Genomic DNA, 22,904 nt, shown 5'->3' with positions numbered 1-22,904 from the left:
TGATTCGCTGGGCGGTGTTCTGTTGGCGTGGCGGTGGAGCAACCTCCACTTCCCCGCCTCCAGCCAGTATGGCTATTGGCGGCTCTCTGTCCGTAAAAGGACGGAGAGCTGCCAACGGTCATAATAGGCAGAGTGGCAAAACGCCACCACTGGCGGTCTTCCGCACGGCGGTCCCTCGGCGGTCTTGGAAAAAGACCTCCAAGGTCAAAATGACCCCCAAAGAGGTTGTGTAGGTGCTGTTTATTTTAAAGTGCTGTAGTGCAATATTTACATAGTCCAGGTTTGTGACCCCATTAGTGTAAAACATTCTATTGTGACGCAACACAAGTGCAAGGTTGAGGGACATGTCATTGGACATGCTGAGATGAAGTGTCTTTCAGTGCAGAGGAACATGAATTGCGAATTGAGTAGTGAGAGACAATTGCAGTCCATAGTGGTAAGGTTAACAGTGTGTCGGTAAAGAGTGCATGTCACCAACTGTAGCAACACTGTCATGTTGTCAAGCACAGGACAAAGGAAAATCAGTGCCCATGTGGCATGGGCTGGTGCTACCGGGTACTCATAGGGGTGAATATGATCTGTTCCACATCTTCATCCTCTGATGTGTGTGTTGTCTCCTCTGCCCTTGAAGGTGGTGGTGGTGGGTTTGAGGGGGCAACACACACTTCAGTGGTTGGAGAAGATAACTCCAGATTCCCGGCAGTTGTCATCTGTGGAACTACATATGGCATAACTGCAGTAAGGAGGAACAGCTGATTATTGAGTATGGCAGCAACATCCCTGTAGTAGGCAGCCATGTCTGCCCTGAGGGAGTCCAGCTTGTTGACATGCATACAGCTGGAAGATTGGGAGGGCAGGTGTTGTGGCAACTCCCTCACAGCAGTGGTGAGGTCCTTTACACAATGTTGGACTCCTTGCAGTAGGCATTATGTGACTTGTATGGCTGCTGACTGTTCTGTGGACGTCATCATGCACATGCGCATCACCTCAAGGCTTGCTGCCGTAGTTTGCATCCTCACCCGCACCTCCTTGGCCAGCTCCTGCTGTACTCCCACTACTGACCTCTCAAAGGTAGTCCCTGTGTCATCAGAGTCCTCAGCTGTGTTTGAGCTGGCAGTCCATTCTATTGGGGTTGTGGATGCATCCTCTGGGATGGCTGCTACATGTGAGCTCCTCCTTGCGACTGGAGTTGGTGTCTGGAGGGTTCCCAGGACATCTTGGAGTGTTTCCTGGCTGATGGTTGTCAGATGATCATCCAGGTCATCAGGGTAGTCCAGGACCGACAGATCCACAGGAGAGCCATCGTCCTCTGCAATGAGATATGGTACAATTAGTGTGTCTGTGTTGTGCCAGTTATGAGGTAGCATCACTGACTTCCTATTGGTGGTACATTGTTATCTTGGTTCCCATGCATTGTTCCTGTCATTAATGTTTGCAGTCTCTTAGCCCTATGCCCCACCTGCATGTCACATGTAGTGTGGGGAGTTTGGGGAATTGTCTGCGTCACATCTTCTAGGTGTGGGTTCTGTCCAAATTGTGGCTTGCCACCTTCTTGTCCGAATCAATCCTTCCTCTGCTTCCATTAGCATGGTGAGGCCTTGCAATTACTGTTGGTGTGCTGATGCCACATGCACCACACATAAAAATAGGGCCCTGCCCCAGTCTATCATTTTTCACATACACCTATACGGTGCTGAGACCTAGCACCATACCATGTATTGCATTTCCATGAAACGATACAGGGGTCACCATTAGTAGTTTCTCATGTGGATGTTTGCATATGTGTGCTACATTGCATTGCACTTATGGGCCTGGCAGAGTTTCATTTCCTCTTATGACAGTGTGGGTGTGTTTGCCTAGCTACACACATATGTCCTCCCCCTTAATGCTGTTGTCTTAGCACTATGACACCTGAGATGTTGGATGGTGGCATTTCAGCTATTTGTGACACAGGCATAGGGGTAAACCCTGGAATGGGCAGCATGGGTACGAGATTACTGCTGTGTACATCATAATGCATGTTACAGTGTCTAATGATTATTGAGTCTGTGGACATGAGCAGTTAACAGGAGTTGCACTTGGATAGGGATTGGTGGGATCTCATCACGCAGTCATACTGAACACTCATTTTGAGTGTGTTTGTGCCATGGGCACCTAACTGTCATTTCCTAATTGACCAGTGCACACAGCAAAGGTAGTAGTGGCAAGTGTTGTCAATGGTAAATGCCACTTGAGCCAATGGCCTGAGACTGAGCAGTGTCCTCTAGTTTACATCTGACAATACCAGCTGTCCTGTGACAGCAGACCAGTTTTACATTCTACCCTACCCTCCTGGTCTGCTTCAGCATTTCCAGCAGCCTTGACTTGGTGGTGTACCCCCATGCAAAGGTTGTTGGTGTTGTGTTATGCTGTGCCCCTTGATGCCCCTGCACAGCCCATGCACCTGTCATGGGCAGTGCAGGGAGTACCGTGCCGTGCCCCTTTTCCCTTTCCACTGCCTGATTTTCAGGGCTGATGTGCATTGTGTAGTAGGTGTGTGCCTCCCCCTTCTTGCACTTGACATTTAGGCATTTTTGTCCCCCATGCAATTTACCCTCCATATGTGTTGTTTCCTGGTAGTCTGCGCTGTCCTCTCCTGTGATACCAGTGATGATTTCCTCCGGAATGACGGCTGCAACTATCTCCTCCATCTCGTCCAGGTCCTCTTGCGGTGCTGGACACCCACCTCCGGTCTGCAGTGCTGTCTTCCTGTTCCTTGCCATTTTCTACTTTGTCCTGCGCTTGCAGTCATGCCAGCATTTCTTGCACTCTGTGACAGTTCTCCTGCCCTCTGCCACACTGTTAATCTTGTCCACAATCTGTTGCCAAATTGCCTCTCTCCTCCCAATTGGCAATTTAGAGGTGATGAAGAGTTGATGCTGGTGCTTCGTCACCTCTCTGACCAGGATTTCATGCTCCTCTATGCTGAAGCGACACTCCCTCTTCTTCTTGTCTCTCCCCTGGGTCTTGTCTGTGTCCTCCTGGCTGATTCCTGGTTGTGTGGGGTTTCCCTGGGGTCTCTCCTGGCTTCTGGGATCCATTTCGGGGCTCCTTGGCACTGTTTGCTGCGTTTGCATCTCATTTTGACACTATTGCAGTGAAAAATGGTGCATATCTGTTTTGCAACGTTTTTCCATGTCACAAACCAGATTAGAGTCATTTTGCCTTGTGACAAGGCGCAATGGTTAGTGTCAGGAAAAATTACTCTAACCTGTTCTTAGCGCCACCCAGCGTCAAAGTATAAATTTGACACCCAGTTGGGATTAAGAAATTACGCTAGCCAGCACTAACATTTTTGACGCAAAACTGCGTTAGGCCCTCATTGCGAGTTTGGCGGTTCTCGGACCTCCAAAACTGCCACAATCCTGGCATTGTGACTGCCAGATTACAATCCTGGCCGTCGGACCACCGGAAGACTGTCACCTCTGCCAGGATCATGGATCCTGACAGGTTGGCAGTGGTCGAAGTCGAGTTCGGCACCACCTTGCTGATCGTGACTTCCCTTTCCACCAGCCTTTTCATGGTGGGCTCCCTGCCATGAAAAGGTGGGTGGAAAGGCAGTGCTGGGGTCCACAGTGGGGCCCTGCACTTCCCACGACTATGTTGTGGGCAGTGCAGGGGTTCCCCTTCCAGCACCCTTGGAATGTGCACTGTCTGCTATGGCAGAAAGTGGGCTTTCCAAGGGTGCTGTGTGTGACGCATTGGCCTCAGCTCCCTAATGGAACTGAGGCCAATGCCGCCACAATGTTTCCGCTGGTCAACCAGGTGGAAACATCATAATATGGTGAGGGTGAGGCCACCGGCTTGATGGCCTCCTCACCACTGCTGGATTGGCCTTGTAGCGGTTCAACAGCCCAACTCCTAATCAGGCCCTAAGTCAGGGCAAAATCTTTATGAATTAGGATCATGTGTTCATGTGGATGATGCTAAACCCTCCCACTCCTACCACACAAGTGATGTTTTTATCTGCCCGTTCCACCAGGGTGCAGTACCAACCGTTGTTACTCTAGGGGCCTCAGAGGGTTGTGCAAAGGATGCTGTACATTGGGTGGCCACTAGAGCTACATATGAAGCTAGCAGAAAGAGCACAGACCCTCAGGTCATTACTAGAGATGCTCTGAAGTCAGAAAAAGTGAGCAGCACTTCAGGTCTTTACTAGCACCACTTCTGAAGTGAGCAGAAAATACACAACACATCCAATAATTAATACTAGTTCCTTTGATGGTTGTAGTGACATAATAATCTTTTTATTCTGAAGCCTCTTCCCTCCACATATGAAAAACAATCAGAATGTGCTTTCTTTTAGTTTCCTGTAGTGTAGATGTTTAAATGCAGCTGTGTGCCAGGAAAACAAATTTAAGAGCATATTTACAAGAATAGTGACACAGGGCAGCACAACAAGTACCCGTGCTGCTCTGACCTGTGCCTCAGGGAAAGGGTAGCAATGCACTGTATTGATGAAAAAACTGTGCATTTCTGTCCTTTCCCTCTGCTCTGGCGTCCCTTTGGCTGCCTAGTTGCATGTAGGATTGTTTCGTGCAGAAAGGGACTACTTTCTGCATAAAATAATCAATGGAGTTGTTTTCTCTTTCTATATGTGCTGCAGAATGCCCTGAGGGGCACATATACAAGCCCCGTGCACCGCCGAAGTGTCACTTTCTCAGACGCTCCGGTGGCGCAGACTGAAGACCCATCTAGGAGGTTATGCAAAGCCAGTTTGCATGGCTTTTCATGGCCTCATAGATATGGAATAAGGAAAGGCAGAGCAAGTCACTGCTTTGCCTTACTCTGCATCAGGGGTGTGTTTTCTCATGCAACACCCATAGATTTTGACACATTCCCAGATTTACAAGGCTATGTAAACATGGAAATGTGTCAAAAGCGTAATCTTCCCCAGGGAAGGTATAACAAGCAGAAATATATTTATTTCCCCTCGTTCTTTCCTCTTTCTATGGCGGTCATTCCAGGGCGGAGGACCGCAGGAGCACCGCCGACATGCCGGCGGTGCTCCAATGGGGATTCCGACCGCGGCGGTAAAGCCGCGGTCGGACCGGCAACACTGGCGGGCTCCCGCCAGTGTACCGCCGCCCCATTGAATCCTCCAAGGCGGCGCAGCTTGCTGCGCCGCCGAGGGGATTCCGACCCCCCCTACCGCCATCCAGATCCTGGCGGTCCGACCGCCGGGATCCGGATGGCGGTAGGGGGGGTCGCGGGGCCCCTGGGGGCCCCTGCAGTGCCCATGCCACTGGCATGGGCATTGCAGGGGCCCCCGTAAGAGGGCCCCTAAATGTATTTCACTGTCTGCTGCGCAGACAGTGAAATACGCGACGGGTGCAACTGCACCCGTCGCACAGCTTCCACTCCGCCGGCTCGATTTCGAGCCGGCTTCATCGTGGAAGCCTCTTTCCCGCTGGGCTGGCGGGCGGCCTGAAGGCGACCGCCCGCCAGCCCAGCGGGAAAGTCAGAATTACCGCCGCGGTCTTTCGACCGCGGAACGGTAACCTGACGGCGGGACTTTGGCGGGCGGCCTCCGCCGCCCGCCAAGGTCAGAATGAGGGCCTATGTGTGCTGCATTCTGCAGATTACACAGAAAGAAGAAAATGCCCCCATGGATTGTTTTTGTGCAGGAAGGTGTCCCTTCCTACAGAAAAAAAATAAAATAAAGCATTTCACTATGGAGCAAAGGTACCTGCATTGGCACTAAGCAGCCAAAAGGGCACGATTGCAGGGGGAAAGCACAGAAATGCACCTTATTTCATAAATATAGTGCATTTCTGCCTTTTCCATTTGGTACACAAAATTGCATTTTTCTACGGTATGTTCCTGCTTCTAGAGTTAAAAAAATAACTGAACTACTAATGAAAATACATTTCAAAAATTAAGGAGCATATTTATAATGAAGTGTTGCAGGGCAGCGCAGCAAGTGATCTTGCTGTGCTGCCCTGCTCCGCAGACAAAGGGCAGAATTGTACAGTATTTACAAAATACAGTGCATTTCTATCCACTCCCCCTGTGCTAGCACACAATAGGCTGCCTAGGGCCAATGCAGGCACCCTTGCACCATGGAGCAAGTGTGCCTGCGCTGCAAGTGGGATTGTTTTTGTGCAGGAAGGAACACCTTCCTGCATAAAAACTATCCGTGGATGTGTTTTCCTCTTTCTATGTGTTCGGCAAAAAAAGGATGAAAGTGGAAAATTTACAAATAGTGATATTTCTCCTCGTTACGCCTCCCCAGGGGAGGTGAATAGTTTTGACTCATTCCCAGGTTTACATTGCCTTATAAATCTGGGAATGCGTCAAAACCCATGAGTGTTGCAACAGCGCAAGGGGCTTGAAAATGTGCCCCTAAGTGTAGTGGATGACATGAGATAAAAACTGGTTTACAAGTTACTGGATTAATTCTAGGGGTTTATTTTAAATTGTCTTTAAACGCACTAACATTTTGCAAACATATCATTGCGTGAAACAGGATCATTCTCAAATTGTGGTCCATATTTCGGCATCATAGTCAACATGCAGAGCATCAAAGTTAGATACAGCAAAATATCATGGGATGCTACGGAATGTTGACTTGCAAAAAATGGGTGACATGACGTTTTAGTGAATTCCTTCGTTTTCCAGAATACTACAGTTCAATGCGATTTAAATTTCAAGATACTAATACTAGGAAAAAAGACACTGTAACAGACATTTTGTTGTATTGCCTATCTGTACACATATTATTTAGAATGCAAAATCTAAATGCAAAGTGGTGAAAAACATCAGCCAATGGTCTACAATGGTAGTTTGAAAAAAAATTAATATAATGTTCTATTTAAATCCATATTTTTTTCACTGTACTGTTGTTCACTCAAGAAAATATTACCAGAACAAAAATCACATTAACAGAAAGTAGTATTGGTTTGTTCAGCAGTGAGACAGTGATACTGTTACTGCTTATTTAAACGTTTCATTTTTTGAAGCTGTGCTCCTGCTTTGTCAACTGTAGGGTGAAAAACATGTTAAATCCTTGGCCAATTGAATAATCCCACCTAAAATGACCACTACGCCATTTATTGAAGAGTTAGCTATAACATGATAATGCAACTTTCGTTGCAATGGGCAAGTCCCAAATAAGCCAGACTCTTGTTTCACCAATAATCGAGGTAATATTACCATTGCAAAATGTACAACTCCACAACACTCATGGTTGGGGATACAAAAAAGTGAAAGGGATTTCAAATAAGCAACAGCTGAAGATAACAAACCCAAACAAGGCAATGGCTGAAATGGGCTGACCATGCCGCCGACCCTCATGAGGTATGGTAAACAAATAAAGTAGTCTCTGACCAGACCTAAAAATCAAGGCCTTATAGAATCTTCCACAAACTAACAAAAAATAATACAACAATCTGCAGACTTCCCTTAATACCTGACCCATAAACTTTTTATGAAAAGCAAAACAGCTGCTAAAAGTCAACCTGTGCCCAACAATTGAGTTGATACAATTCATAAAGATGCCAGCCTCATACATTCAAACCAAAACCATTGCCACACAAACCCTACAATAAAAATAGCAAAAGAGAATCTTGATATTCTTCTCACAATAAAAGTATTCCCAGTAATTCAATACAGAGGGAGACTTATTAGTTATGAACAGTTATCCCTGTTATTTTCTCAATATTATTTTAAGACACAAGCACCAAATGGATTGCTAAACCCACTTGACATATGATTTCTCTTCAGCTGCAGTGAGGACAAAGAATGTGACTTTTTGCTAAATCCTCGAGAATCAAGAGGGCACTTAAGGGCATATTTATACTTTTTGGTGCAAAACTGCACTAACGCAGTTTTGCACCAAAAAGTTTAGCACTGGCTCCCACCATTTCTGAACACCAGCTGGGCTCCATATTTATAGAATGGTGCAAGACAGTGTAAAGGGTAGGATAGCATAAAAAAATTACATTAGCTGGGTTTGACTGGCGATATGGGAGAAGGGGGTTTTGGACCAAAAACAATTACGTTAGGTATGTTAGAGTAAAGAAAATGACTCTAACCAGTCTAGCGTCATTTTCTGACCATCCATCCATGCCACGACTCCTGTCTTAGAAAAGACAGGAGTCATGCCCACCACCCCAATGGTCAGCACAGGGGACCAGGGTCCCCTGGGCATGGCCATTGCACCCATGTAGGGGGGCCCATTTCAGGGCTCCCAATTGCACTTAAAAATACTTACCTGTACTCTGCTGTCCCTCTGGTGTGGGTGGGGGTGTCCCTGGGGCCTGGGGAGGGCAACTGTGGGCTTTTTCCATGGAGTTCCACCATGAAATAGGCCCACAGGTCCCTTGACGCCTGACCTGACCCAGGCATTCAGTAATAGTGCAAAGCAACTTTTGCACCATTATTTTACCACTCCTTCCCCATGCATGATTTTAGCACAGAGGGATAAATATGGCGCTAAGGCATTTTTTGCAATGGAATGCCTACCTTGAATCTCATTGACGCAAGGTAGGTTTCCACGTCTAAAAATGACTTTAACTCCATAACTTTGGAGCTAGACGGGTCTAGAACCAAAGTATAAATATGGAGTTAGTTTTGCACCGAACTTGCGTAAAACAAATGACACAAATTCGGCTCAAAACAAGTATAAATATGCCCCCTAGTATTTCCCAGTGCCTTTGGTGAATCCTTTTTAAGAGAAGGTCATAATAGTTTTATAGTCAATGTAAAATGAATATTCTATTCCCATTTTGTGTATTGAGGCAAGGTTTTGTAGTAAACCAGAGAATGATTTATTTTGCTTTATTTATTTAAAATATTTAGTATTGCACGGAGCTGCCCACAAGAAAATGGAGTGCTTTACAAGTAATAGTAAACAAGGGTAGTTACAAAGGGAACCGTGAGAATTTAGTATAGAGCAATAAGAATAGGATATGGGCACAGAACACAGAGTATAGAGCAAAAGACCTTACATTAATAATAAATTATGACGTTCCCAAAAACATTGGGAGGGGCTAGACTTGCATAGGTCAGAGAAGTAATTTCTTAAACAAGAGGTTTCTAAGTCATTCCTAAAACCCACTAAAACCCACTAGGTTAGGGTTCAGTCTTTTGTTCGGATTGAAGTTTCACAACCCAGGAGATAAACATGACAAACCCTGTTTCACAGTTTTGGTTTTCATGGCTATGGGAATTTCAAGAATTAAAAATTCAAGTACTTTGGATTTTCAAGAATTAGATGTGTATATCACATCTTTGTGATGGCTTCATATTACTAAGTTTACACTTTAAAGTATTAAGGGGCTGATTTAAGAGCCCCGAGCGCCTCCTTGTGCCACATTAGTGTAATGTTTTTTACGCTAATGTAGCCCAACGAGGCCAAAATCGATGCGCCAAATTTACAAAGTGGTGCAATGCATGCATTGCACCACTTTGTAACCCTTTGCGCTACATTATGCCTGTGCCAGGCATTATGGCGGTCATTCTGACCCTGGCGGTCAAAGACCGCCAGGGCGGAGGACCACGGGAGCATCGCCGACAGGCCGGCGGTGCTCCAATGGGGATTCCGACCGCGGCGGTAAAGCCGCGGTCGGACCGGCAACACTGGCGGGCTCCCGCCAGTGTACCGCCGCCCCATTGAATCCTCCAAGGCGGCGCAGCTTGCTGCGCCGCCGAGGGGATTCCGACCCCCCCTACCGCCATCCAGATCCCGGCGGTCCGACCGCCGGGATCCGGATGGCGGTAGGGGGGGTCGCGGGGCCCCTGGGGGCCCCTGCAGTGCCCATGCCACTGGCATGGGCATTGCAGGGGCCCCCGTAAGAGGGCCCCTAAATGTATTTCACTGTCTGCTGCGCAGACAGTGAAATACGCGACGGGTGCAACTGCACCCGTCGCACAGCTTCCACTCCGCCGGCTCGATTCCGAGCCGGCTTCATCGTGGAAGCCTCTTTCCCGCTGGGCTGGCGGGCGGCCTGGCGGGCGGCCTGAAGGCGACCGCCCGCCAGCCCAGCGGGAAAGTCAGAATTACCGCCGCGGTCTTTCGACCGCGGAACGGTAACCTGACGGCGGGACTTTGGCGGGCGGCCTCCGCCGCCCGCCAAGGTCAGAATGAGGGCCTATGTCTGGAAAGGGGGTGTTCCCCCTGTACAGGGGGCTGAAAAAAATGGTGCAAAGAAATCTAAAAGATTTCTTTGCGTTATTTTTTTCTGCACTTTTAATGTCTGCTCAGAGCAGGTGTTAAAAGGAGGCACATCATTGTTTTCAGTGGGCCTCAATGGGCTTCTCAGGGTTAGCGTCAAAAATGTTTACGCTAGTCCTGCAAAGCTACAAAAAAGTGTCAAAAATGTTGATGCTAGTTTCCCTAACTACCGCCATGGTGCACTGTATCTTAGATACGGCGTACACATGGTGGTGTTAGTGGGCACTAAGGGACGCAATAAAAGTGGCGCTGCAGTGGGTGCAGTGCCACTTTTCTTAAATCAGCCCCTAAGACTTTGGGACATAAGTTATACTTACCGGTCACAAAACAATGGTCACAATTTGTGACAAGTATTTTTGCAACCAGTAAAGAAATTCAAAAACTGGCCTCTGTACTAATAGGCTGCATATTACAATTCTACATCATATTGGGTTGGAATTTGGGGTGCACAGAACTTGCAGAGTTTCTAGTAGATTTTCTACTCGAGCTGCAGCTTTCTCACCGCAAATGGTTGCAGCCATTCATGGTGAAAAAATCTCATCAGGTGCCCACCTAGCATCAAAAAATCATGTTACGGGGTGGCAATTCTCACTCGTGCTCGTCTTCTAAACGTTGGTAAGCCACACATGTAAAACAACCTCTTCCACGCAGCAGTTGGTGGAATTTTGCCTGATTTCTGCATTACAAGCGTAACACGGAGTGGCCAAAATACCACCAACTCCCTTGGTGGAGCGAAACTTATTGCCCACTTCTAGTCAGAATCCAGCCTACCTCATGCATATTAATGAGGGTCGTTACAGATTCCGCCTTGCTACAATTGGAGGCCATCATATGGATGATGCCTTCTACGGCCAGCAGACCAACATGTCTGTGATGGCTTTTTAATAAGGAAAAACATTTTTTAATAAAGCCCGTTCCCTTTAAGGGAAATAGGATTTTGTTTAAAAAGAAAATATATATATTTTTTGTATTTATTTGGGGGAAGCCCATTGCTTTCTCCTAAACAAACTTTTTTTTTTACCCCTTCTCTTTTGCGAATAGGTTATCACCTCCTTTGAAATTGAAAGGAAATATCAATGCTTTGTGAGCAGATTTCAATTGCAAAACATTGATACATTCGATACTGATTTTGTATTTGTAAGGAACCTACAGCACTCTGCTTCCACATACCAAATCAGTATCCATTCCAAATTCCAGTTTGGGAGTCGGAAAAACTTTTATAAGACAGTAATAAAACAACTATTGACCCCTTATCTAGAGCTACATTTAGAAGCAAGCAGACATGCCTCCAAATGATTTTATTGGTAGGAGTTCCAATTTCAACTCCCCAGCGACTGGTAAATTGCTGTACTGAGTCCACCGCTGGGTCATAGAGATTTTTTTTCAAATAGTGCATCCAGTGTGGCAGGCTAAATTTCAGCCATAATTGACAATATTGGCTGATCCACCTTTTCGTGGCATTGTGAAGGACTGTCCAACTTTTTTTTAAATATTCCAAAGTCAACTCTGAATGCAGGGGTTTGCTGATTGTTTTGCTGAAATTAAACATCAATGTCCCTCATTTGCTGGAAAATTATTCCTAACGTATCTGGGACATTGTTATTTATTAATTATGTTTTTGTGCCTGTAATGCCATACTACGTGTAGAGGTTCTGAGTTGCAGAAATCACAGCTGACATGGTGACAGGGGGAAACGTCCTCTATGCCGACTCTGTAACAACGAAGTCCTGGTTAACGAAAGCGAACAACGCTTTCCTTAACCAAGATTTCTTTTTTTTGTGCCTTAATCACGCATGTCCTGAACAAAGAACATGCGTGGTTAAGACACAAACAAGGGAGTCGGCTGAGGAGGACGGGGCGGACGACGAGGCAACGACTCAGGTAAGTGGGGGGGCGGGGTTTTAGGTTTTGGGGCAGGGTTTTTTAGATTTTGAGGCAGGGGTCGGGTGGTTTTAGGTTTTGGGGCGGGGTGGGGGGTCAGAGGGTTTTAGGTTTTGGGGCGGGTCGGAGGGTTTTAGGTTTTGGGGTGGGGTGGGGTGGGGTGGAGGGTCGGGGGTTTTAGGTTTTGCGGCAGGGGCAGGGGGTTTTAGGTTTTGGGGCGGGGTGGGGGGTCAGAGGGTTTTAGGTTTTGGGGTGTGGGTAGGGGGTGGGGGGTTTTAGGTTTTGGGGCGGGGTGGGGTCGGGGTTTTAGGTTTTGGGGCAGGGTGGGGGGTTGGGGGTTTTAGGTTTTGGGGTAGGGGGCAGGGGTGGAGGGTCGGGGGTTTTAGGTTTTGAGGCGGGGTGGGGGGTCGGGGGTTTTAGGTTTTGGGGCGGGGTCGGAGGGTTTTAGGTTTTGGGGCAGGGTGGGGGGGTGGGGGTTTTAGGTTTTGGGACAGGGTGGGGGGTCGGAGGGTTTTAGGTTTTGGGGTGGGGTGGGGGTTTTTAGGTTTTGGGGTGGGGTGGGGTGGGTGGTCGGAGGGTTTTAGGTTTTGGGCGGGGGTGGGGGCTTTTAGGTTTTGGGGTGGGGTGGGGGGTCAGGGGGTTTTAGGTTTTGGGGCGGGGTGGGGGGTCGGAGGTTTTAGGTTTTGAGGTGGGGGTGGGGGTAGTGGGGGGTTTTAGGTTTTGGGGGGTGGGTGGTCGGGGGTTTTAGGTTTTGGAGCGGGGTAGGGGGGTTCGGGGGTTTTAGGTTTTGGGGCGGGGTGGGGGGTCGGGGGTTTTAGGTTTTGGGGGGGTTAGGTTTTGGGGGCGGGGTGGAGGGTCGGGGAGACGCATGAAGGATCAATGGATGCCTATTACTAATGCCTTTACCAGGAATGCCTTTACAACAAAATATCGTTGTTAAGTCGTTCGTGGTGAAGGCATTAGTGGTAACAACAAGGTCGTTGTTCCGACCTCGTTGTTCAGGCACTCGTTGTTCCGGCACTCGTTGTTCCGGCAGGCGGCGTTCCGACATACAACCGGTGACAGGCCATCTGCCCTGCATAAGGTGGGCCTTCCAATGCCACATCAGCCAGCACTTGCGAGGTGCTTGTGTGGTGCTCTTGGTATTTTCAACATCATGAAAATGCTGTATAGTGGTGGTTTGAAAGAAATCAGAGCATGGTACCACATTTAATTCCATCGTTTTCTAATGTATGGCAGTGCACCCAGATTTGTAAGTCAATAGTTTAGTTCATAATCATTATTCGGCTATACCAAAAGTAAGCCATAAAAATAAATAATAGTATACAGTAAAGCAATAAAACATTAATCAATGAGCTCATTAAAAAATTGGAAGTAAAGGAAATTTTAATAGTTAAAATATAATTGATAATTAAAACAAATTTTAGAGTGCAATAAGACTTTTCCTGAAATGGATTGCTTTTAGGATATAGTTTGCCACTCTGTAGCATACATTCGGGGAGTATAAGGCTAACAGGAGTTTCAAGCTTCCTGATGAGTTCTTATATTAAGTGCGTTAAAAAGTGGTTTAAGATAGGTGATTCTAAGGTGTTCATAGAATTTACAGAATAGGACGAAATGCAAGGTGCTTTGTTTGCTATCTGCATCACAAAGGCATCTGTCTGACTCTAAAGGGCAATGCCTAGTTTGGGGAAATGCTACTAGGTGGTGAGCAATATCCAGTCTTAGTCTAGTTAACACCAACCTGTGCTGCATGTTAGTGACCATCGAAAGATAGCCAAATCCAAAGATCAGGATAAGTAAAAGCCATCAGTGGTTTTAGTTGATTCAGTTAGTTTCCTTGAGTCCGCCTTAAGTTTCATAAAAGTGTCCTTGATTTAAAAAAAAATGGAAAATGACAGCATGTCTTCTGGATTTTGTTTTATGGATCTGTTAAAAACAGATTTAAAGTAGGATTCAATAAAAGCTATCCAGGGTATACACATGGCATTATCCAGTTTCATACAGTCTAGTATAAGATCTTTAGTAAGACCAGTGGCTTCCTAAAGACCATATACTATGCCATAAAAGCAGGTGAGGGGTCTCACCTGTAGAACATCTTCCAAATATTGTAGACCCATTTCTTGATTCGTAATCCAATTAGAGGCTGATGTGGGTAGACATAACATACGTTTTAGGAAGCAATTCTCCTCTAATTGTAGGGGAGCACTTTTGGTGTAACCCATACCCCTGCACCATACGCAACCGTGGTGACAACTCTAGTCCTGTAAATATCCAACATGGTGCCTATGGGGCGACTCCCTAGTTTACTAGCAAATCTGAATATAGCACCTGAGTTTCTTCTATGTTTGTTCCTACCCGAACAAACCAGCTGGTCGCACTTACCATTGCTAGAGAATAATACCCCCAGATAGTTAAAGTAGTTAACAGTACTAATCTCCATATTCTGAATGTAAAAGCTTCTGCATTTCTTTATCTTCTTGCCACAATCCATAGGAAATGTTTTGGATTTATTGATTATCATATCCTTAGATGACATAAACTGTCAAAAACCGCACATTAACTTCTGGAGCCCCATGGGTGTTCTGGAGATCAAGACAACATCGTCTGCATAAAGTAACGGGTGTCCAGGCACGTACGGGGGATCGGCCTGTAAACCCTGTAGATGTTTATCTACCCCATTAATGTATAGGGAAAAGAATAACGGGGCAAGGACACAACCTTGGCGGATACCTCACCTGTCTTGAAAGGGGTGGTGCATTCTCCAAGTTGGCCGAAACGGACTTTGCATGTCAAATCGCTATACAGAACAGCCAAGAAATTTTCTAAGACCCAGTCATTTAATCTTTCCAATATTATTCTACTACATGTTTTCAAAGAGGAGTCCAGCAGAGAAATTAGTCAACAGTTTTTAGGGTCGGTCTTATCTCCCTTCTTATAAATTGGTATAATGATGGATGTGTACCATGTCGGCGGGATATCGCCAGATAAGGGCAAGTTGAATATTCTAGTCAAAATTGGCACCCAAAAAGAGATGTTATGTTTAAAGACATCCACTGGAACACCATCTGGTCCTAGGGCCTTACCTTCAGCTCCAGCTAGGATAGCAGAGTGAACCTCATCTGTATTGATCTCTAAATAGTTAGGTTGGCCCTGCTCGATCTGCCTGGTTATATCTACCGGCCCAGTCCCTTCCTTGAAAACTTCTGAGTAGTGGGTCACCCATGTTGCGCAGTCTACACTGGATCCCAGATCTGATGGCATCCATTCTGAAAGAAAGGGGCATTAATGGTTTCCCAAAACAGTTTGGTATTATTAGTCTCTGTCGCCAGGGCTAATTTGGACCATGCCTCTTCCCTTAGTTCCTTTTGCCTTCTTGTATTTTATTCAAAGGGACTTAATTACTATTGGGGCTGTAGGAGATGATTGCAGGGCTAGTTTAAGATTCCTCCTAGCTTACATGCAGGCCTGGTCGAACCACCAGTTTTTATACAAATGTCATCTATGTTGTGGGCTGTCAGTCAGCAGGCACAATGTCTTCCCATTTCCGTCTCACCCCGTGGTTCTGTGCACTTCGATCCAATTTAGGATAGTATAGAACACATCCCTTGGCCCCCAGCAGGACTTAGGGAGGATAATCGGATCATGGTCACTAAGAAGGGTCAGCACAGTATAGGGTGTGTCGCTGCCATTTAGTGAAAAGGATGACAAAATATTGTGGTCTATAACGGAGGTTGAGTTGGGGCCCCTATGAGTTGGAATAGTTTTGTCAGAAACACTGTGTTTATGTTCCATAAGCGTTAAGTCATAAGTGGACAACATCAGATTAAGGGCTTCTCCATCCTCATTGTGACAAAAATTATCAAATCCTGTCCAATAGGGGGTAGTAAATCCACAGGACCAGGGGTAAATGCGTGTTCAGGATATTAAAGTCCCCGGCCCGAATAATAATGAGATTGGAGCTGATGAATTTTAGAAACTTTTTTAGGCTTTGGTTCAGGGCATGGGCAACCCGGCATCGGATGGTATCAAAGATGTTATTATAGTAGTTAATTAGGACCCTATCTGCCACAGGACCACAAGCTCCCTTCAGTGACTCCATCGCCGACCTCACGAGCACCCACGCCCTCGCCTCTACGGACTACATCCTCCTTGGAGACCTCAATTTCCACTTGGAAAACAAGAACGACGCCAACACCACAGCCCTGATCGACAACCTCTCCAACCTCGGCCTCAAACAACTGGTCAACACACCCACCCACATCGCCGGCCACACGCTCGATCCGATCTTCTCCGCAAGCAACCACGTCACCTTCAGCCACACCACCGAACTCCACTGGACCGACCACCACGGCATTCACTTCACATTCAATAAGCACATTGAACACCACTGCACCAAACTACCTCCTCACCGCCGCTGGAGCAAAGTCACCGAAGACCAACTGACCAGCACCCTCACCCAGAACCCGCCCACCGACTCCACCGACCCAGACACCTCGCTCTCAACCTACGACAATGGATCAGCGACTGCGCCAACACCCTCGCACCTCTCAAAAGGCCAACCGACAACCAAGGACAGAAAAAAGCCGCCTGGTTCACAGACGAACTCATCACCTCCAAACGCACCTGCCAGAAACTAAAGAAGAAATGGCTCCTCGAACGCACTCCAGACAACCTGGCAGCCCACTAGGAAGCCACCCGCAAGCACCACCAGCTAATCCGACTCACCAAACGCTCCCATTTCACAGAACGCCTGAACAACAATGCACACGACAGCAAAGAACTCTTTTGCATCGTGAAAGAGCTATCCAACCCCAGTGCTAACGCCAATGACATCCCACCCTCCCAAGAACTCTGTGAAGCCCTGTCCACCTTCTTCTATCAGAAGATCGCCGACATCCACACCAGCCTCAACACCACGCCTCCGCCAGACCCCACCTCCAACAGCTCCACCCACACCAACCGCCTGGACCCACGTAGATGACTCGGAAACCTGCAAGATCATGAATTCCATCCACTCAGGTTCCCCTTCAGACCCATGCCCCCACCACGTCTACAACAAAGCGGACTCCACCATCGCCCCCCAACTTCGAAAGATCATCAACTTATCCTTCGAAACCGCAACCTTCCCGGAAAGCTGGAAGCACGCCGAAATCCACACCCTCCTCAAGAAACCCAAAGCAGACCCCAACGACCTCAAAAACTTCCGCCTGATTTCCCTCCTCCCCTTCCCGGCGAAGGTCATCGAGAAGATCGTCAACGCTCAGCTCACCCACCACCTCGAGGACAATTCCATCCTGGACCCCTCACAGTCCGGTTTCAGACACAACCACAGCACCGAGACTGCTCTCCTCGCCACCACAGACGACATCAGACAGCAAATGGACAACGGCAAAACATCAGCCCTCATCCTCCTGGACCTCTCCGCAGCCTTCGACACGGTCTGCCACCACACCCTACTAACACGCCTCCACGAAGCCGGAATACAAGAGAAAGCCCTCAACTGGATCTCCTCCTTCCTCTCAGGCAGGACCCAGAGAGTCCGACTCCCTCCCTTCCGCTCCGAAGCCACCAGCATCATCTGCGGCGTACCTCAAGGCTCCTTCCTAAGCCCGACACTGTTCAACGTCTACATGGCCCCCCTCGCTCAACTGGCCCGTCAGCACAACCTCAACATTCCCTACTACACCGACGACACCCAGCTCATCCTCTCCCTCACCAATGACCCACACACCGCCAAAGCCAACCTCCACGAGGGAATGAAGTCCATCGCCGAATGGATGGGAAAAAGCCACCTGAAGTTGAACTCCAGCAAGACGGAGGTCCTCATCCTCGGACGCACCCCCTCGGCCTGGGACGACTCCTGGTGGCCCACCGCACTGGGACCCCCTCCAACACCAACCAACCACGCACACAACCTGGGCTTCGTCCTCGACTCCGCCCTCACCATGTCCAAGCAGGTCAACGCAGTTTCTTCCTCCTGCTACAACACCCTTCGCATGCTCCGTAGAATCTACAAATGGATCCCGACGGAAACCAGAAAAACAGTGACCCAGGCCCTCGTCAGCAGTAGACTAGACTACGGCAACGCACTCTACACAGGCATCCCAGCAAAAGAGATCCGCCGCCTCCAACTGATCCAAAACGCCTCCGCCCGACTGGTCCTTGACGTCCCCCGCCGATGCCACATCTTCCACCACCTGAAAGACCTCCACTGGCTCCCTGTGGACAAGAGGATCACCTTCAAACTCCTCACCCACGCTCACAAGGCACTCCACAACGCCGGGCCAATCTACCTGAACAACAGACTCCACTTCTACGTCCCCTCCCGCCAGCTCCGCTCCGCCAACCTCGCCCTCACATCGTACCCCGCTTCCAACGTAAGACTGCCGGTGGCAGATCCTTCTCCTATCTCGCCGCCAAGACCTGGAACGCCCTCCCGACCTCCCTGCGACAGACCCAGGACCTTCTCACCTTCAGGAGGCTCCTCAAGACCTGGCTCTTCGACCAATAGCAGCAGCCCCCCCCTCCCCCCCAGCGCCTTGAAACCCTAACGGGTACGTAGTGCGCTCTATAAATACTATGATCGATTGATTGATTGATAGGTTCTTGTGTTAAAGCCACAAAAGGTGAAAGTGTGTGGTCTCCATAAAGGTCTTTTTAACCACTACAGGGAGTTTATTAGAAATAAGCACCAGGAGCCCCCCCTTGGCCCTCCCAGATGGTGTAGCTGGCAGTGAGTGTGAGGTAAATCCGTGCACATAGGCAGGTGAGGTACACCAGGTTTCTTGGATGCAAAGCATATCTAGCTTACTGATTAATGAGCCCTACTCTTCAGTCACAGTTTTGCCACGTAGGCCCTGCACATTCCATGTAGCAAGATAATGGCGCCCGATGGTGTGACTCCATGATTCTTCCTTCCTGTTACTGTATTTGGAGCTACCTCAGTTGGTTCCCCATCCCCATTGTATGTTATATCCCTAGTGTCCATATCACTCTTGTCCTTCTGGGCTAATAATAGCTTATTAGGGCTCGTATCCATCTTATGTTTGGTTGTTTCCTTAACCCTTTTGCCTTGTCCTCTCACAGGCTACAGACCCCTCGCTTACCAGTCAGTCATTATCTGACAATGAACTTAATATCTGATATTTATTGCTTAGTAATAACAGGGTAGTAGAGTGTGCATTATTTGTGAGATCAGGTCCTGGGTATATCAATATAGACCGTGACGGCATACAGGGCACGGATCTACGTCCTGGCCGGCCCAGTTGCAAATGTCTATGAAATACACCTAGCGGGAACAGTTCCAGGGAGCTTTTATCTTGAGGTTGAAAAGGGGCCCTGCACAGTATAACCCTTACCATCCAGGGGTTTCTGAAATTAATTATTACAAAATCCCCCCCCTATGGGGGGCCAACACACCCTACTCTCCGGGTTAGGATTATCTGGTGGGCATCATTCATTGAGAAAAGATTGTTCTGTGCTAACCAATGCATAACCCTGTTCTTCAGGTCACCTTGTTGCTCACTCTGATCAGACCGTAGAGGGGGTACTTTGTTCATGATAATAACATAGACAGGACTCAGGGGTAAATTAACAATAGGTAGTTCTTCTCTTGTATGTAGGTGGACGGATCTATTTTTCAGGGGGTTCGAGGAAAAGTGTCCTGGAGCTACATGATTTGGTATCAATTGTGGGTCATCTGGAGCGGAGCCCAGTGGTCTGATCTTAGAGGCTATGTGCCACTCACTAGGATGATCAATATTTTGGGCCAGCCTTGGTTGCCTAAGATGGACTGTATTTAGGGCTTCCCTTACTTGCCCTTGTATAGGGGCCACAGGGTTAGTGCTCAATACAGTTCCTTGCAAATCTAATGTATCTGTGCCATGTGAAACATGTGAGTAACCTAGAAGTAGTATTCTATACCACAGGGTTCTTATGATTAGGGGACAGTGTTGGCAGGTGGGGTTTCTGGCAGATCTCCAGAATTTTTTCCACCTCCTCCTCCAATTTATCCAGTTTAGTAAAGATAGGTTTAAGCAGATTATCAAGGAGGAGTGTGAGATCTTTCCAATCTGTAACTACCATATTTTCACCCATGATAGGACCCAGGTGGCTATCAGCCCCCCTTCTGCATCCTTTCTTTCTTTTTATAATGGGTGACTGACTTGGAGATGTGAGGTTTTTAATTGTGGGGGTCATTGGCTCTTTCAGGGAATCTCCATTCATCAGGGCCACTGTGTCAGCTGAGGGGTGGATAAGTGGTGTATATTCAGGTCCCCCTACCGCATCTCCCAATCCTGCTGTCCCCAGCGATAAGCGTCTTTCCTCAAGGTCAATTTCTTTTGAGATGACCCCTACCGATCTAACTAGGAAGGAGTCAATTGTTGTGCGGCCGGGTTCAGTGTCTACCTTCTGTCCCCCCACCTTCCTCTTACCCATGATAAGGACATAGATTTACCACCTCCTTAAGTAGTTGTATGCTATCTATGGCTTTGTTCCCAAAATCCTGAGTTTGAGGTGTTAATTCTGGCCTAATTGCAGTTCTGTCCTTGTCACACTATATGCTAATTAACAGGAAAATGTAAAAGATCAATGAGTATATATAAGTATAAAACATAAGGGAAAAAAATAAAAAAAACAAGAGGGTGGGCCCAGCCCAGGGCCCAGCCCAGCCTCTGTCGGCCGCTGACAGGCGCAGATGGGCCCGCTCTTGGTCTGGTCTTTGCCCGGGCATAGGCCCGGGGATGTTCCACGCTGCGGAAGCGGCAGTCCCAACTATGGCGCATTTTGTGCGTCTGAGAGTTATGGGCAGCCTCCTCCCTCAGGATCAGCTGGGAGGTGTGGTTCAACCCAGCCTTCCACCCCGGTGTCCAAGTGCAGAGTGATGCGCGCAGCGGAAGCACGAGTCCCAATTATGGCGCCTTTGGCACGTCAGAGCGTTGTGGGCGGCCTCCTCCCTCAGGTTCAGTTGGTAGGTGTGGTTCAGCCCAGCCTTCCGCCCCTGTGCCCAAGTGCAGGGTGATGTATTTGTAAGCCAATAAATTAATACAAGAACAGAAATCATCCTATCTGAAAGAGTTACTGAAATTCTTAGCAGTGACTCTTTCACAGCATTTTTCAAACTTTCTTTTGTTGGGAATGTGCTACCGCTTGTTGCTGGACGGTTTAATCCCCTCATTATTGAACTCCTTAGCGTTGTGTTTTATTGGATTTCTATTTTAAAGTATTTTTTTTGCTGTTATTTAACAAAATGCTTTATTGCTCGGCCACTGGTTTTGTCAAATGTGCGTTGACAAGTAGGAAAAATACATATTTGTTTATCTAAATATCTGTGCATATTTCCATACTAAACTAATTCTTCAATACAGTTTTCAATTCGTTGTTTATTAACAGAACTTACTGTGATGTATGCCACATAACTTTAACGAATTGTAAGGCAAGTGTACATTATAAGAAAACAAACCTCAATTAGAAGCTGGCATGCGTGTTGTAATATGACTTGTTGGAAAAAGCACACAGTCCACCTGTCAGGTTTGCACCCTGAATCTCAAAGCCAGAATAGAGCAGAGAATTCAATATTGAATTCAAAATATTGAAAGGTATGTAATATTTTCTGTTTCTAACTCCACATAGATGTACCTTTTACCACCTACACTGCCCCCATTCTGAAGGAAATTGGAATCTTGCAACCCCTGCCACCACGCCACAACCTTCCACAATGGTAATTGATTGTATTCCCTTTATTATTGTTGCTGATATTAAAAACTAGAGAAAGAACATTAAATAAAGCTTGACGGTACATAGACGTGGAGCTAGTAATGGTAAATCTATACTTCCTCTCAATTAACTTATCTTTCGGTATTTTGCTCTTGGATATTTTGTCCATGATATTCTTATCCCATGAAATCCATGACCTCGAAATTCAGTAGTACCATCCACTTGCAATTTCAAGGAACATCCACAAGGTTAGTAGGGATTCTAGCCATAAGTACTTATAACACAGAGGGATCAGTTTCCTGAAAACTGACCAGTCCCCCTCGAAACGCCAGCAAAAAAGACTTGGCAGCTTTTTTCTAATTTTTCAAAGCGAAACCCTTGAAGTTGGGCTATGTTTTTTTGAAAATGAATGAATTTTTCTTGCCTGATCGATGGAGGTCCCAGGCATGAAAAATCACATTTCACATGGTGGTAGAACTTTCACCTTCTGACATCACATCAGCCAGCAATAGTATTTAGATTGTGTGACACACTGAGGCCCTCACTTGGGGGGTCGGTCGGACTGTCTCCAAAGTGGCTGTCCGATCTCCACATTATGACCGTGGCAAAAGCATCACGGTCGGACTGCCAGCACTGCCACATTTAGGCCCTGCCGATGGTCTGGCGGTGTCGACGGTCTTAATCCACGAGGACAGCGCTGCTAGCAGCACTGCCTGGCGATTACGACTCCCTTCTATGCCAGATTTTGCATGGCAGTTCCACCACCATGCAAAGGCTGGTGGAGACGGGGTGCCAGGGGGCTTATGGGGGTCCCTGCACTGCCCATGCACTTGGCATGGGCAGTGCAGGGGCCCCCAAGGACAGCCCTGGCACACTTTTCACTGCCTGAATTATAGGCAGTGAAAAGCGTGATGGGTGCTGTCGCACCCAGCGCACTGCAACATTGCCGCTGGTTCTATTATGAGCCAGAGTCAATGTTGTGGTGAGTTTCACGCTGGGCCAGTGGGCAGAAACAGCGGGAAACTCATAATAGGGCCAGCAGAAAACCAGAGTTGCGGTTTTCTGGCCTAATGAGTTTGGGGGACAG

At 47.5% G+C, this 22,904-nt stretch overlaps 1 protein-coding gene across 1 annotated transcript in view; it reads right to left on the bottom strand.

Annotated features, from left to right (window-relative positions):
• Positions 1-225: 225 nt before the first annotated feature.
• Positions 226-22,904, bottom strand: part of LOC138283386 (uncharacterized) — a 34,670-nt gene continuing 11,991 nt past the window's right edge. Inside the window, exon 4 of the mRNA XM_069221360.1 lies at positions 226-1,309. Coding sequence (XP_069077461.1) covers positions 927-1,309 — 383 coding nt within the window. The 3' untranslated portion in view covers positions 226-926. The remainder of the gene's footprint in view (positions 1,310-22,904) is intronic.

This window comes from Pleurodeles waltl, chromosome 3_1, assembly GCF_031143425.1.
Source record: "Pleurodeles waltl isolate 20211129_DDA chromosome 3_1, aPleWal1.hap1.20221129, whole genome shotgun sequence".
In the NCBI taxonomy this organism is placed as follows: Eukaryota; Metazoa; Chordata; class Amphibia; order Caudata; family Salamandridae; genus Pleurodeles; species Pleurodeles waltl.
This window is presented reverse-complemented; position numbering and strand designations above follow the sequence as displayed.